The sequence below is a fragment of the Rhodamnia argentea genome, chromosome 1, assembly GCF_020921035.1.
Source record: "Rhodamnia argentea isolate NSW1041297 chromosome 1, ASM2092103v1, whole genome shotgun sequence".
In the NCBI taxonomy this organism is placed as follows: Eukaryota; Viridiplantae; Streptophyta; class Magnoliopsida; order Myrtales; family Myrtaceae; genus Rhodamnia; species Rhodamnia argentea.
Window position 1 is genome coordinate 25903832 of NC_063150.1, and position 17085 is coordinate 25920916.

At 39.5% G+C, this 17085-nt stretch overlaps 2 protein-coding genes and 1 long non-coding RNA gene across 13 annotated transcripts in view; 2 read left to right on the top strand and 1 right to left on the bottom strand.

Moving 5' to 3' along the window:
• The window catches only part of LOC115728661 (disease resistance protein RUN1-like), a 1102447-nt gene that overhangs the window by 743079 nt on the left and 342283 nt on the right, over nt 1-17085 (bottom strand). The gene's annotated exons all lie outside the window — the stretch shown is intronic.
• Nucleotides 1-17085, top strand: part of LOC125313790 — a 483189-nt gene that overhangs the window by 197715 nt on the left and 268389 nt on the right. The window lies entirely within an intron of this gene.
• Nucleotides 4175-7739, top strand: LOC125313715 (probable protein phosphatase 2C 35). Of its 2 annotated transcripts, XM_048273594.1 has the most exons (5): nt 4420-5391; nt 6705-6836; nt 7247-7441; nt 7520-7577; nt 7655-7739. In XM_048273594.1, exons 1-4 carry the CDS (start codon nt 4474-4476, stop codon nt 7520-7522), a joined length of 1248 nt encoding a protein of 415 aa, XP_048129551.1. In that variant the 5' UTR covers nt 4420-4473; the 3' UTR covers nt 7523-7577; nt 7655-7739. The 2 variants fall into 2 exon arrangements, with proteins under 2 accessions (XP_048129553.1, XP_048129551.1); XM_048273596.1 differs by lacking the exons at nt 7520-7577; nt 7655-7739 and having other exon boundaries at nt 4175-5391; nt 7251-7414.

Here is a 17085-nt window from a genome sequence, read left to right on the forward strand (position 1 = left end):
AGGAGATGTGAATGCACTTTTTCCTCCTCTCCCACTTCCTTCGCTCCGTCGCTATTCGTAGCTTTGAGCCGGCGTGAATGCTTTATCCGATCGTTCTATGCAACCATCTTCTCTTTTGTCCCACACATCATGTGCAAGATACTTTTCTTTTGCCATTTGATGCACAAGATAGACATGGCTGGTTCATCGGAATCACCGGTTCCGATTCGAGAATCGGTAGTTCCGGGCCGGTTTCGGTTCTGGGCTGGTTCTCGGGCCGACTCCGATTCTGTTTTTTAATTTTAATTTTTAAAATAACAAATAATAAAATAAACATAATAAATTATAAATTATAATCAAATTGTACATTGTAATAAAATGTGGGGAAAAAAGAGAGAGAGGAGGAATGGGCTTGAACTTAATGAATTATCATTAAGCGCCTACATATCTTCTTGGGGATAGAAGAATCAAAGCCCATGTAGTTCTTTTACCTTTGATAACCCCAACTTACCTCATCGTCAATCGTTGCTACCCGTTGTGATACCCGTGACGGTGGTATCTCCACAATCCCCATTAAAAAATTCGTGTTCTCGATCCAGCTCTTGGTGTCGAAATTTAGCTTTCGTCCAATCGTCGACACAAGCTTGAGCTTCCACGGACTCCGGGCTTAATCTTGAACAGCGAGAGTCCAAAACTAATCCTTCGGCGCTAAATGCTTGTTCAATCGCAACCGTTGAAGAAGGGGTTGTTAATATCCGGCGAGCGATGAGGGCAAGAACTGGGTAATCGATTGAGTGACTCTTCCACCACTTTAGGATTTCGAAATCTGTACTATGTTCCGCATCATGAAACTCAAATTGAATGGTTAAATATTTTTCTAATTCAGAAATGCTACCTGTTGTCCCTTTTTATTTTTTTTGCCTACTCTTGAGCATATTGTACCATATACTAAGTGAACTACCAGCTTCGCTACGTGAGGCGATGGATTGTAAAGATCCATAATCACTTAAACCATATCTACTACAAAATTCTCCATATAATACTATTATAGATTCTTTAACATCTCCTTATATATTTGAAATATCTATTGAATCTTCCAAATGTAAACAATCATGATAATACACATTCAAATAATTTAATAAACCATCTAATTTAATACGTGGATAAAAAACAATACCAACTAAATAGACAAGAGGAATTTAGAAATAATAATTCAACCATTTTTCTCGCATTACTAAAATAATTCGATCTAATTCAGTATCTTTTTCATATTCACTAAAAACGCTACCAATATTAACACACTATATTAAAAATAAATGTGTAGTAGGATAATAAATACCAAATAAAGTATTAGTAACATCATTAAATATTTTCAAAAAATCTAAAAATTTTTTGCAAACGTCCCAATGTTGTGGAAGTAAAGTAATTTCGGGAATATTTTGCGAAATAAACATACATAATAAATCTTTGTAATAAAAAATTTGACGAAGCAACTCGTAGGTAGAATTTCAACGGGTCGGAATATCTTTTGGAAACCTTTTTGCCCTTCTCCCATGTTGTTTACAAAATTTTTCCCATGCTTTCATAAAATGGGCACGACTCCATAAAAATTAAATTGCAGCCTTTATTGGGGCAAGAGAAGTGTCAAGAGTTCGTAAATAATCTTGTACACATAAATTTAAAACATGGCAAGCACATCTAATGTTAAAAAATTGTTCGCCAAAAAAAGGTTTGCAAATATTTTCTAATTCGGGAATGGAAGTGGTATTTGCGGCGACATTATCAAAACCAAGTGAAAATACTTCATTTATCAAATTATATTTTTCTAAAACTTGCCTAATTATTCTATAAATATTATGAGCCGAATGTTGTTTTTTTTATCAAAAACTCGAAATACAATAAGTCTTTTTTGAATGGTACAATCATCACCTATCCAATGACACGTGACACCCATATAAGAATGAATTTGCCAAGGATCACTCCAAATATCCCTACCTAAATGTACATGTCCATTGAATTCCGCAATAAATTTTGCTAAAGATTTTTTTTCCTTTTTTATAAAGATGAAAAAGTTCACGTTTAAGAATACTTTTTGGAATAGTTGGTGCTTGCAAAAACCAACGCAAAGTATTTATCAAATATTTCGAATTAAAGTTTTCACCAAAAGAGTAAACGGAGCATGATCAAGGGCAACATATTCAGCTAATGTTTGTTTATAAAGTGCATCGTTGTAACGGAATAAAGGATGAGGATTAGAATTAGTGTACCCGGAAATTTGTTGTTGCGTAGTGTCGATCCCCACTTGCATTTGATGTTTTTTCGTCAAATGCCGATGTATTGTTTCGTAGTCGTCTCCTTTCGTAAATTTGTATGTTTGCAAACAATATTTACAATTTATATTATACTTACCTTCGCTTTCATCACGTACATTGTCGAAGTACAGCTACAAGTCGGATGTACTATCTCGGCCCTTTCGTTCTCGCTCATTTGCCGTCGACGTTTCTTCGACACCCGTAGGAGGATGAAGACTTTCTTATGTTGGGATGTGCTCGACGTTCGGAATCGGAATAATGTTGATATTATCGTCCTTGTCTTCCCAACATGCATACTCACGAGGATTATATTCAAGAATGAGATACTCGGAATCTCCCATAGTCATCTTGCCCTTTCCAAGATTTCCGTTTCCACTTGCTATTTTTGAGCGAATTGATCGGAAATTCGATTGAGAGAGAATTGAGAGGGAATTAAGAGAATTGAGAGGATTGAAAGAATTTGAGAGAATTGAGAAAATTTGAGAAAATTGTTGAGAGGAATTGTGAGAAAAATGAAAGGGAGATGATAAGTATTTATAGAGAAGAATTAAAAACAAATCAATTTTTTTTTAAAAAAAAGCAACGGCCAATTTGGCCGTTGCAAGTTGCAATTGCAGCCTATAAGTGCAACAGCTCTTTGGGCCATTGCCCAAAGAGCCGTTGCTCTTTTTTTGGGTTGGGAGGGTAGGCCAGGCCCGCCATGGGGCAAAGAGCCAACACCGGGCCACCATGGCTTTTTTTTTTTTTTAATAAACGGGTCGGAACCGTTGGCCCGGTCAACGGGCCGGTTTCGAGCCCGTTGCCCAATGTGGCCATGTCTAACACAAGATACCTTTCTTATGTTCATTCGCAAAATGGTTGGTTCACGATTTCTTTTACATTCTTGGGTTTTTGAATAGATTCTTATTTTTTTTTGGGTAAAGTAAGTAGCATATTAACTTTGCAAGGTGCAAATTACATAGAGGTAAGCCGAACACGAACAAATTTTTTAGGGTAAATATACTACAATGGATATAATTTGTGATTTTTCGTGACTTTTTTCCTTAGGAGTTTGGCATTTATTCGAAAATTCGAATTTCAAAATACAAGTTACACGCTTCATAGGAACGTTTAGTATGTTGCAACTTCAATATTGTTTTGGCTAAATACTTAACGGTCCATTTAGACGGCTACTTAACAAAGAGTCATACATGAATTTCGTGGTGATAACAAACTTTTGAAAGTTCAAAAAGGAAAAAGAGAGAGAGAGTCGGGCAACTGAAATTTGAAAATTGAAACAGAGAAGCCAAGGAATCAAAACAAAGCTCCATTTTTTTTTTTTTTTCAAGTTCCTCTGCTTTTTGGAAATTTTCATGAGAGGGTGTGGGTTCTAGGAGAGGAGAGGAGAGGAGAGGGGGCCATGGGGCTCCTGAGCCGGAGAGGACGACAAAACCCACTCAACGCACGCAACGTGCAGCATCCTGAGATCCATCCTCACTCTCTCTCTCTCTCTCTCTCTCTCTCTGCAGTCCGAATCGAATCATCATTCATTCGTCGTTCATTTTCACGCCCATAAATTCGCATTCAATCCCTCTTCTTCGCTGCCGTTTCTCTTTTGAATTTCGTTCTTCCTCGTTGGTTTTTTTTAACTGCCTTCAGTCCGCTCTGCTCCCTTCTCGAGCCGTGATCTTGCGCCCGGAGCCAACTACAGCTCCCTCGGTAAACACCCCCCTCTGTCGCCGTCTCTGATCAGCCGGAAAAGTTCCTCGCTTTTTCTTCTCTCTCTCTGTTTTTTTGGGATATGATTCGGCGGCTTTTCTTGAATTTTGGTGGTGATAGGTGAAGTTCCTTGCTTGTTGAATTGTGAATGTTCCACGCCGATCTTGACATCTTTTCTCGAAACCCCTCGAGCAAGACTGCGTTGTTCGCAGAAGCCGGCTTAGCTGTCTTTGCTTTGAGGGTTTGTTGGCTGCATTTCCGAATTCTGCTCCTGGGTATTGCCACCCGCGCGACATGACCACGTTAGTAGCTTCGGAGTTCGTTCCTGCGAGGGCCCATCTGCCGATTTTCTGGAGGTGTGGCGGACAAAGGCGACTCTGAACCCGAAGTTTTTGTGGGCCGTCTTTTTTTCGGAACTTTTATCAAACAGGTGGTCTGCTGTGGGGAAATTCTTGCTTTTGGCCTCCCTGAAGGGTCATCCTTCATGGGCTGTGCGCATGGGAAGTGTTGTGGGCACCGCCCACGATCTTCGGACTCTGATTCTCGGGAGTTTCAAGAGGTGAGTCAATTCAGTGTCCATGGAAAGCACATACTCACCGAGAGGTCCATAGAGTTTGTGCCTGTTCCTTCACGCAACTTTCGTTTGGAGTACTCTGTTCTGACGCAGCGTGGTTACTACCCCGATTCGCCTGACAAGGAAAACGAAGATAGCTTTTGCATTCGGACCCAAGTTCAGGGTAACCCAAATCTCCATTTCTTTGGTGTGTTTGATGGGCATGGTCTATTTGGTGCCCAGTGTTCCAATTTCGTTAGGGACAGATTGGTGGATATCTTAGCAAATGACCCTAGACTATTGGACGATCCTGTTAACGCCTACAGTTCGGCGTTTGTAAGGACAAATCACGAGTTGCATGATAGCGAGATAGACGACACGATGAGTGGTACTACCGCTATTACAGTTCTTGTTGTTGGGGATAAGCTTCTTGTTGCAAATGTGGGTGATTCAAGGGCAGTTATCGCGCTTAAAGTTGGCGACAGAGTTTTAGCTGAGAATTTGTCCTCTGATCAAACCCCGTTTAGGCGAGACGAGTATGAGAGAGTGAAGCTTTGTGGAGCCACGGTTCTGAGCCTAGATCAATTGGTTGGGCTAGAGGATCCTGATATACAGACATGGGGTGATGAAGAGAGTGGAGGCAGTGATCCTCCGAGGCTGTGGGTTCAGAATGGAACGTATCCGGGCACCGCCTTCACGAGGAGTATAGGAGATAGTACAGCTGAGGGAATTGGTGTGATTGCCGATCCTGAAGTGTGCACGGTTCAGCTCACACCTGATCATTTGTTCTTTGTTGTTGCAAGTGATGGAGTTTTCGAGTTTCTCTCTAGCCAAGCCGTTGTCGATATGGTAAGGCTTTTCTTCCTATTCTTAATTGATTGGCAGCCATTTTCAACCCAATGCATCTTGTTGCTGTTCTATTTATATGTTCAATCTGTTGCTGTCCTCGTACCCCACCACCAACAAATCGATATTGAATGATTCTCTCATAGGGTGTATATTGCTGCCCTAGAAAAATGGATGATCTGGAGCAGTCGACTGTAAAAAACTTTGCCATCATCCTTTCCTTTGCGCTTCAACACTGTGTTCTTGTTTATTTTTTATCTACTTAAGTTGACTACCAAAACCATACTCCTCGAGGATTTTTGTAACTGGAAGAGGCAAATGCAGTAGCAAAAGCAGGAAGAAGAAACTGACGAATCTGTTTTGCATCTCTATCTTTATGTTTTCTTAATGCTTGCTAATCTTACGTGCATGTTGATGCCTACAATTCTCCGAATATAGTGTTATGCTTTTGCTAGGGCATATTCTACAAATATATATATTTTTTTAATACAGAAAGTAGCAGGCATTCATTGACACTCACCGTGCTATTCTTCCTTTAGATATTTCATTGTGCTATACATTGAACTTTTTTCCTGATCCCAGAAAAACTAAAAGAAAATGATGTATTGGTCCAAGCAAATCGGAACTCAAAAACAGATTGATATTTTGTTCGAAAAATCGTAAGAAAAAAAATTGGGGACTATCAAAAGCAGTATTCCATCCGTGCAAATGACTTACTTCTTACAACTTGACTTTCCTATTGAACATGGATATCTCCTCTGCGATCTCCTGGAGGTCCCATTTGAGCTTTTTGGACCATCAGTTCTTCATGGATGCCTTGACCATCTTGACCACACTTCTACTTTCGCATCCTTGCCTTGTACTAGTTTTATCTACCATTTGAGTGTCTTCCCTCGTATAACAGTTTATCTAAGGTAATTCTCCACTTCGTCTGCACCCTCGTCAAAACCATGATGCCCCTTACTGTCCAGCTCTTTTTCCACAGTCACCTAGCAATCTCATGCATAATTTGCTTCTACATTGGATATATTTTGCTATTGAAACTAGATGACTAATAAGGCATTGTACTTTGATTTTGTGGAAATGTATACAAGTAAGCAGCCCACTAGCAGGCACTGCTCATAGCATCTGGACTTCAGTGTGTGATTGGAAGTATGTTTCTGCTGTGTTTATTCAAAACTTAAGTTGTGCAATATCTGAAACTGTTGTGTCAGCTCCTCACATGGGATCATTCTGGTGATCTCGTGAACATTGGACTACTTTGCATCTTATATTTCCATATTCCACTGAACTTATTTTATTCACGTTTCATACAGGTAGCAAGTTATCCTGATCCTAGAGATGCATGCGCTGCCATTGCTGGAGAATCATATAAACAATGGTTGGCTCATGAAAACCGAACGGATGATATAACAATCATTATTGTACATGTTAAAGACTTGCGTAATGTACGAATCTTTCTTCCCCTCTTTTTTGGTTATCTGGCTGCTTTATGGCTGATTGTTTTAGCTCTTTTTCACTATTTTTGTCTGTTGATTATTCCTAACTGTGAACATGTCTATTTCGGGGTTTTTGGGAAGTATCTAAGGCAACACGAAATTGTTGACGTTAGTTTTCGCTCATGATTAGATTCATGACCATTGCATATTTTTCTTTCTTGCAGTTGTAATAGCTCATGTCTCTAGGAAGATGCATGTAATGGGATTTGTCGTTTCATGAGAATTCTTGCGTCTAGAATGAATTTAATGACTTTCTGTATCTTAAGTTTGATGCTCTCTTCCTGCTGCTTCTTCGTATTATGTCCTGTTCTTACTTCATCTGAAGTCATAGATTTCTAACTTTCTAGTGATTGCTCTAGGCAGGTGCCAATGCTGCAAGGACAGCATCCTTAAGAATGGGAGGAGGAAGCTCCAACTCATCCTTTACGACTGCATCAGAAATGTATAGATCGATGAGGAGTGAGATTTCTGTTTTTGAGACTTACCAGCGCACCATTTCTAACGACCGAAGTCATGCGATTGTTGTTCCATCTCCGTTACGATCACCTCAGTCGGTGAGTAAACTACGTCCAATTCACCTTCCCAACCCGATTGGGGCTTATCTTAACAGTATCTTCCCTTATTCTCTGCAGTAGCTTTGATGAAAGGACATTCTTTGAGCTGCCTAATATCCTGAGATAGGAAGACATGGTAAATGTTTTATCTCAGCTTCAATTATTAACAAGTGGGCATATCTCGTTTGACCATTCATGTTTGTTTGGTTGTAGGAGACATGTGAATTGTTAACCAACTGATGGCTCAAAAAGATTCGACTGCATCATTTGGTAGCAATTGAAATGCTGAGGCTATGTCCGACTTTGCCAATAAATCCGTTGCTAATTGAAGAACACACTGTCTGCAAGAACAGAGCACCGGCCCACCAGCTGCAGCATTGCTCGTCGTGGCTGCATATCCAAAATGTAAAGAGGTAGTTGAAAAATAAGAACTGAAGTTTTATTTTAGTTTAGCTTGTGACGAAATAGGGCTGTGAATTGTAAGGTGACGGTGGTGAGAAACTTTGTGTAGCAGTGCAGTCGAAAGTTCTCTGACCTTACCATGGCCAGAGTTTCCCGCGTACAGAACTGTTGGTGATAGGTCTGGCATGATGATGTTGCGCGTGGAGAAGAGATAGGATGGGAACTGAGAATGCGCAGTCTTCGTGCCGAGATACTAGCCGCCTGTTTATAATTAACCGCCTTTCTTCCTTTGTCAAAGCTCTACTTTTCCGTTGGATGAGAACTGAAAATACACTGTCTATCTAGTTGACTGTTGAAAGGGGACTTCATTTGCGTCTGTTTTAAGATGGGAGCTCAAGCGAGCGTATGTGGTGGAGGTCGAGGATGAATGTTCGAAATTCTCTGTCTATGAGAAACGCCATTTTCACGTTTGATAGTTGTTCATCACGAGAACATTTTTTTCAAGGCACTCGATTTTTCGTGTATTTTTGGTACTTACACGATGTTGTCAGTGCTATCTTGCAAACGCACGCAATTACGAGACTAGGAACTCGGCTCGACTATCCTTGGTATAGTCATGAATTTTGCTGAAAAGTGCATTTAGTTTGTCATTCTTTTTTTATACGTTTCTTAAAGGAGGGTAAGTTTATGATCTTCAATGTTTTCTTTTTTTTGTTTGTGCGTTGAATGTTGTTTTGTCTATCTTCAGACTGTTATAAAGAGCTATTGGAGCACAATGACCGCCGCGAGAGATCCCTACTGGGAATCTTTTCAATTCTTCAAAGTAGCCGCTAATCATCACACGAAGAGAGAATTTCAGTTTGGGAATTTTCTCTTGCGCGAGGAAAATATGCTCTCTTTTTATTTTTTTTTTGTTCTTTGATTCCAAACTTGAAAGAGGAGATGCGAGTCTACTTTTCCTCTTCTCCCACTTCCTTCGCTCTACCGCTATTCGTAGCTTTGAGCCGCTGTGAATGCTTTATCCGATCATTCTATGCAACCATCTTCTCTTTTGTCCCACACATCATGTAGATACTTTTCTTTTGCCATTTGATGCACAAGATACCTTTCTTACGTTCATTCGGGGAATGGTTGGTTCACGATTTCTTTTACATTCTTGGGTTCTTGAATAGATTCTTTTCTTCCTTCTTACAAACAAGCAAGGACATCTCCCACCATTCTCTCCTATACAAGTCAAAAGTATGTTAAGAGGATAGATAGAGTTCAAACTAAGCAAAAACATGGCATTTAGCTCTATTTCGGATTTGTGGAACAAATGGAACATCTCGAGGTTCCATCCTGCCGAGCCTTTTGCTTCATGTATTTCTCATTCTATTTGCACCCCTTAGGAAGGAAATAGCGAACTGCCTCATCATTTTCCTCTTGTGGTTGGCCTACTTGATGGCTGACTTGGTAGTTGTATACGGGATTGGGCTCATTTCTCGTAACCGAAGCAATTCGTATGCTTATGTAGTTGAAGTAGACATATCAGCTCCGGCATTATGGTCCTTATTTCTCTTGTTACATCTTGGCGTAGACATGGCCACGGGCCAATTTGGGTTCGGAACCGGCCCATGGAATTACCGGAACCGGCCCATTGACTGGGACCGGCGATTCCAAACCGGAACCGGCCCGGCCTCTCATGGGCCGGTTTTGGTTTTAAAAAATTAGGAATCGCACCCCCCCAAAAAAAGGGGGAAAGAGCTTTCCCCCTTATGGCCGTTGCAATTATCAACCCTCCCAACTTTTTTTCTTCTAAATTTCCTATAAATACCATTCATCCCCTTTCATTTTTCTCACAATTTCTCTTAAATTCTCTCAATCCGCTCAATTCCGGCTCAATTTTGTCAATTTTCTGAATTGGCTTTCCGCTCAATTTTTCGACAAAAAGAGCAAGTGGAAGAGGAGCTGGTGATAGGAGAAAGAGCCCAATGCCGATGGGGGAATCCGATTATCCTCAACCTCATGATCAATATGATCCTCGTGAGTTTACATGTTGGGTAGATAATGATGATAATATCAACTATGTTCCCAACGTTGAGCACGACGCAACGCAAGAAAGTCTTCATCCTTCTACCGGCGTCGAAGAAACGTTGACAGCAAAGGAGCCGGAATGGCAAGCCCAGGAGAGTACATCCAACTTACGGCAACACTTTGATAAGGTACATGTAAGCGGAGACAAGTACAAGATAAATCGTAAATATTGTACGAAATCATAAGGCTTTAATAAAAGAGACGGCTATAGAACATACCGTTGGCATTTGATGTAAAAACATGCAACGTAAGCGGAAATCGACACAAGGCAATAACAAATTTCTAAGTACGTCAATACTAATACTTCTCCTTTATTTCGTTATAAAGATTAACTTTATAAAGAAACATTAGCTTAATATGTTGCCATTGAATATTTACCTTTTACTACCGATGAAAATTTTGGTTTGAATTTTTTGATCAACATTGCATGTACTCCGTAAGCAAAACCTGTTTCGAGAACTACTCTTAAACGCGAACTTTTTAGAATTTATAAAAAATAAAAAAAGGCTTTGCAAATCTTTTTTATGGATTTCAATGGACGTGTGCATATAGGTAGCAACATTTGGAGTGATCCTAGGCAAATTCATTCTTATATGGTCATCACATGTTATTAGATAGGTGACGATTGGAACATTCATAAAAGAGTACTTGCATTTTGAGTGTTTGATGAAAGTTATACTACCAATAATATTTATAAAATAATTAAGCAAGTTTTAAAATAATATAATTTGATTAATAAATTTTTGGGAAAAGCCACCAAAAACCCTAAACTATGCCCGCTGTGACACATTTACCCCAAACTTTTATTTGTGACACAAAAAACCCTAAACTTGTACGCATGTGACACATTTACCCCAAACTTGTGCTTGTGTGACACATTTACCCCAAACTTTTTGTTGTGACACTAAAAACTCCAAACTTATATTCGTATGACACATTTATCTCTAATTTTTGAAGGAAATGTGTCACACGAATATAAATTTAGGATTTTTGATGTCACAAAAAAAAATTTGGGGTAAATATGTCACACGGGTATAAGTTTAGGGTTTTCAATGTCACAAGAAAAAGTTTGGGGTAAATGTGTTACATGAGTAAAAGTTTGGGATTTTTGATGTCACAAAAAAAAGTTTAGGGTAAATGTGTCACAATTGGCATAGTTCAGGGTTTTTGGTGGTTTTTTCCATAAATTTTTTTCAGATAGTTTTGACAATGCCGTGGCAAATACCGCTTCCATTCCCGATTTAGAAAATATTTGTAAATTCTCTTTTGGCGGATAATTTTCTCACATTAGATGTGATTGCCATGTTTTAAATTTATGTATACAAGATAGTTTACGAACTATTGAGGCGTTTCTCACTCCAATAAAGAGAGTAATTAAATTTTTATGGAGTCGTCCCCAAGTTATGAAAGAATGGGGGCAGATTTTGCAAATCACATGGACAAAAACCAAAAAGATTTCCAAAAGATGTTCTGACTCGTTGGAATTTTACCTACGAGTTGCTTCATCAATCTTTTGCTTATAAAGATCTATTATGTACGTTTATTTCAAATAATGTTTCTGAAATTACTTTACCCTCGCAAGATTGGGTTGTTTGCAAAAAAATTTTAGATTTTTTGAAAGTTTTTAATGATGCAACTTATACTTTATTTGGTATTTATTATCATATGACGCATTTATTTGTAATAAAGTATGTTAACATTACTGGTATTTTTTGTGAATATGAGCAAGATGTTCAATTAGCTCCGACTATTATAGCAATGAAAGCAAAATGGCTGCACTATTATGCTCGCATTCCTCTTATTTATTTGGTTGCTATTGTTTTCGATCCACGTACTAAATTAGATAGTTTGTATGATTAATTGAATGATTATTATTATGATTGTTTACATTTAAATGAAACAAGAGGTATTAAAACTATACAAGAAGAGGTTAAAAACGCTATGGCAGCATTATATAATGAATTTTGTAGTAAATATGATTTATGTGATAGTGGATCTTCTCAACTTAGTGCCTCACAAAAGGAGGAGAGTAGTAGACTTAGTAGATGGTACAATCCGCTCATTAATAGACAAAAAAGACAAAAGGGAGCAACGGGTAATATTTTCGAATTAGAAAATTATTTAACCATTGCTTTTGAGTTCTGTGATTCCGAACACAGCACAGATTTCAAAATTCTGGAGTGGTGGAAGACTCATTCAACCCAATTCCCAATCCCCGCTCTCATCGCAAGAAAGATTTTAACAACCCCTTCTTCAACGGTTGTAGTTGAACAAACATTTAGCGCTGGAGGATTAATTTTAGATAACCGCCGTTCAAGATTAAATCCGGATGCTGTGGAGGCTCAAGCTTGTGTCCATGATTGGACAAATGCTAAATTTCGACAACAAGAGTTGGGTCGAGACGACGAATTCTTCAATGATGATAGTTAAGATACCACCGCCACGGGTACCACAACAGGTAGCGACAATTGACGATGGGCTTATCAAAGGTAAAAGAACTACATAGGCTTTCATTTGTCTATCCCTAAGAAGATATGTAGGTGCTTAATGATAATTCATTAAGTTCAAGCCCATTCCCTCTCCTTTTTTTTCCCTCCAAATTTGATTACAATGTACAATTTGATTATAATTATAATTGATAATTTATTACTTTTTTTTTCATAATTTATTATTTAAAATTAAATTTGAAATTTGGAACTGGAATCGGGTGTTGAACCAGCCCGGAATAGGCGGTTCCGAACTAGAACTCGAACCGCCCTTTCAAGGGCCGGTTCCGGTTCCATCATGGCCACGAACCGGAATCGGTGGTTTACGGTCCGTTGCCATGTCTATCTTAGCGGTCCGGACACCATTATCGCCTTCTCTTTGGAGGTCAATTTGATTTGGGGACGGCACATACTCGGTCTCATCTTTCAAGTTAGTGCCGCTATCGACCTCTTTGTGCGGATATCTCCGAGTGACAAGTCGCTTGTGATCCCAACGATATTAGTGTTTCTTATTGGGGTCATAAAAAACGCGGAGAGGACACTGTCACTTCATCTCTCGAGCCCGAAGGAATCAATGCTCCAACAGCATGAACTAATACAAGGCGCATATTTGGAGATGGAGGAAGAACTCAATGCACCAGGGGCACGGTAATCCGATAAACAAAAAGCAATGCTTGCAGAGAGCATTGTGATAAAGCATGCTTACTACTTCTTTCAAATATTTCAGGTCTTCATCGGAGATCTCATATTCAAAAATTATGAACGCAAACATCATCAACATCAACATCATGTTAAAAAATTATGAACGCGAAAAGAGTTGAAATTATTTCTACAAGGTTTCTGTGATGGATGCATTGAGGGTGATATCGGTCGAACTCAATTTTATGTACGAAGTGTCTCACATGAAAGCGCCGGTAATAGGGATGTTAACGGGCCAGGTCGGGCCGAGTCTCGGCCCGGCCCGAGCCTAAATTACATATGCCCCAACTTTTTGGGCCGGGTCCGATCGGGTCGAATTCTTTTTTTTTTTTAGAACCAAAATCACTTGACAAGTATGTCAAATGAAAGAATATATAAAAAGAAAAGTGAAAAGAAAATAAATTAAAAAGAAAACGTAGGTGTCAAAAAAGCTTGATCTGGCCCGGCCGGAGCCTTACGTGGATAGTAATGAAGCCCAGCCCAAAAAGGCCGAAAAATTTGGTGAATTTGTGGGTCGGGTCGGGCCGATTTGGGCTTTTTTGACACCCTTGGCTGGTAATGTGTTCCAAGTGGAGCTACATTTTCTTCTTCGTAGCCTTCACCGACCTTGCAATGGTTTTGATCTTGTTCAATCGCTTGAAGGAGCACGGGGCTCCGTGAACTTGATGTGGATATTACTTATTCCCTTATTTTCGGAGGGATAACTCTTGATGTGATAGCTCTATTCATGCTCATTTCTCCGATTCGACTGTTACCGGAATCAAGTGGTACAACATAGGATCGGCTAAAATAGATTTATTTTTCCACAGGTTGTTATCCACCACGGATAACCTAAGGAAGCCCCAATCCACGAAATGCAAAGCAGAGCCTAACGACAACCCTATGTATAATGTCTTAGATACACCATTCATATTTCGAAGGTGGTCAAAATCCATCTCTACTTGCAACCTTTTATCCGAGTTCTTGAAGGAGAGTCCGAGAAAGTTGCATAAGCATGATCAGAGTTGGGGCAACACCGCTTTTTCTAATATTTGCAGTTTTCCATGGCTTATGGCTGAGAAGATAATCTCTTATTTCCATCATGCTAGCGAGACAATCGCTGGACTTTGTGGTTTGAGGGAAACATTCAAGATTGCGAATACGAGGTAGGTGTCCAAGAATCCTTCTATTCGGGATCTATGGATCTTTATCTCTAAGGAGGTGAGACATAAATCCGAGTACGCTTTTGATGAGACAAAGGTGAGGGAGATATACGAGGGTAGATGTGATTTGTTTCTCCCGTATAGACCGAGGGGTGTCGATGGTGACGATCTTTTAAGGCATGTCAACCAGGCTAGTTACGACTCCAGTATTTTGTGCTGGCATATTGCTAGTGAAATCTAGTACAACATGGAGAAACCCACGGAAAGAAACAAGAGAAGGGAATTCAGCAAGACCCTCTCCGACAACATGCTGTGTCTTTTACTCAATCAGCATGATATGGTGTCCGATGCGGCGGGTGTCGCCCAAATGACATTAGCCGACATGGTGCTCGATCTATCGAACCACATCGGCGATGCGACCAAGGATACAACAGAGCTATGCAAGAGATTGTATGATTATCCTTCCCACAAATTCTGTATGTCCGTGCTCGGTGAGGAGCTCGGATTGGCCCGACGGATGGCAAGTCTCGGGAAAAAGAAATGGGAGGTGATGAGCGAGCTTGGGTGGAGATGCCGTCATATGCAGCAAGTCATATCAAGAGGGAGGCACATGTGCGGGGGCTGAGCAAAGGTGGAGAGCTTCTTACCTTTGTTTGGCTGTTGACGGCCCATTTCGGTTGTTTCTACAAACCTCCATGGGGCATATTTTATAAGCCTTTGGATGCAAGGTTTGTGCATCCAGCAGGATTCAAATAAAAAACGCTCAAATTGTTTTGGGTGGATTAATTTGGCCCAAGAGATGTGTGGATTGAGAAGAAGTTGCTTCTCCTTTTTCAACTTTTCTGTTCTTTGAAGCCAAATTTTCAAAGAGGAGATGGTGAGTGTACTTTTCTACTTCATCAACTCATTCTAGGAAACCATCTCGTGTTTGTCCCACGCCTCATTTTGACCCATTAGTCATGCACTTGAATATGATCATTGTGGTTTGTTGCTTACTAGGACATGACCAGAAACATTAGTTGTGCCATGTAATTATATCCAATATGCCACTCATGTTTTTTATATAATTCAATCAATTTTCCCTTTGTTGATCTTGATCAAATGGATAATCCCATTTTAAAAGTGCTATCACCAAACATTTCAGTAAACTAATCATGGATGAGATACTTTTCTTCTGCGCAGAATGGATGGATGTGCAAGTAGAATTGAGATCAAACCAATTCGATGATAAAACATCAACCCAACATAAAGCAGTAAGTATTATTCGTCCATGAGATACTTTTCTTCTGCCATTAAAAGTATATGATACCCTGCTTGTGTTCATTTGCGGAGTAGTTGGTTCACGATTCCTTTACCTTTTGACAAACTAGCAAGGATGTTAACATGTGTGGGTACATTCCTCACTATCCCTACTATACAAACCTAAACTATGTACAGAGGAGTGATAAAGTTCAAACTATGCAAAAACATGGTATTTAGCTCCGTTTGGGATACACTCGAATGAATGTTTCATTTGAAGTTTCGTCATAATGAACTAATCATGGATGAGATATTTTTCTTCTACCATTTAATGCATGAAGTAGCTTACTTACGTTCATTCATGGATGGTGGTTACAATTCTTTTACCTTCTTGAATTTTTGAATAGATTCTTTTTCTAACAAACAAGTAAGGAATTATCTCAATACATATATATACATTTCTCACTATTCCTCCTGTACAAACATAAATTATATAGACAAGAGCGACAAAAAGAAAATTTCCATTCATTAAGCATAATTATACTCGAAAGGTATATAGAAGGATTGCAAGCCTATCAAATCCCAAATAAGTGCATAACAAAATGAATACTAAAAAACATATAACAAAGCACACTCTAAAACTAAAAACGCATTCTCATCCTTTAAGAATATATATGTCAACGTAAAAGTTCGGCAGCCAATCGTCAGATTCGGTGATGAGCGCACGCCGGGATCTTCGTGCCATTTGCAACGTCTTATGATGCACGTTTGGTTTCAACGTCTTTATCACCATCGCCGAACAGTAATAACAACATCAATATGTTAAAAGAGTACAAACTAAATATCTGTAAGAAACTCCCAAATCTATATTTAGATTTAGTACGGTAGAGTAAAATCCTCGGATCTAAACTTAAATCTAAATATGTAGGGGAGAGCGGTCTAATCTCGGAGAGTTTGTGAAGTCATGTCACAAACATCTTTCTCGATGGCTGTCGATCGGACGAATGGCGAAATTGGTCCCCATGTTCATCCAAGATCAGCTACAGAAATTTATTTACACACAAAACTCACAAAACAAAGTATGATAGAAAAGCCGAAAAAGTAAAAATCTTGAAGATGGGGAGATAGAGAGGTAGAGGAATGGAAAGGGAAGGTGAGAGGGAGAGGGGGGAGGGGAGAGAGAAAGGTCCCTCTCTCTCCGTCAAGAAGTACTATTGGCAGCACCGGAAACCCTAGAGGGAAAAGAGAAATAAAGTAGCGAACTACTGCAGCATTTTCCTCTTGTGGTTGGCCTATTTGATAGTTAACTGGATAGATGCATTCACGATCAGCGTCATCTCTCATAACCAAGGCAATTCATCCACTCATGCAGCTTCTCTCTCTTATTACATCCACTTGTGCAATTCATCCACTTTAGGCATTTTGGGCCTCATTTCTTTTGTTACATCTTGACAGTTCGGATACCATCTCCGCCTTTTCTCTAGAGTACAATTCATTTTGGGAACGACACCTGCTCAGTGTCATCTTCCAGGTTGGTGCTGCCATCTGTGTCTTCATCCATATATTCTCCAATGATAAGTTGTTGATGATCACAACCAGGCCG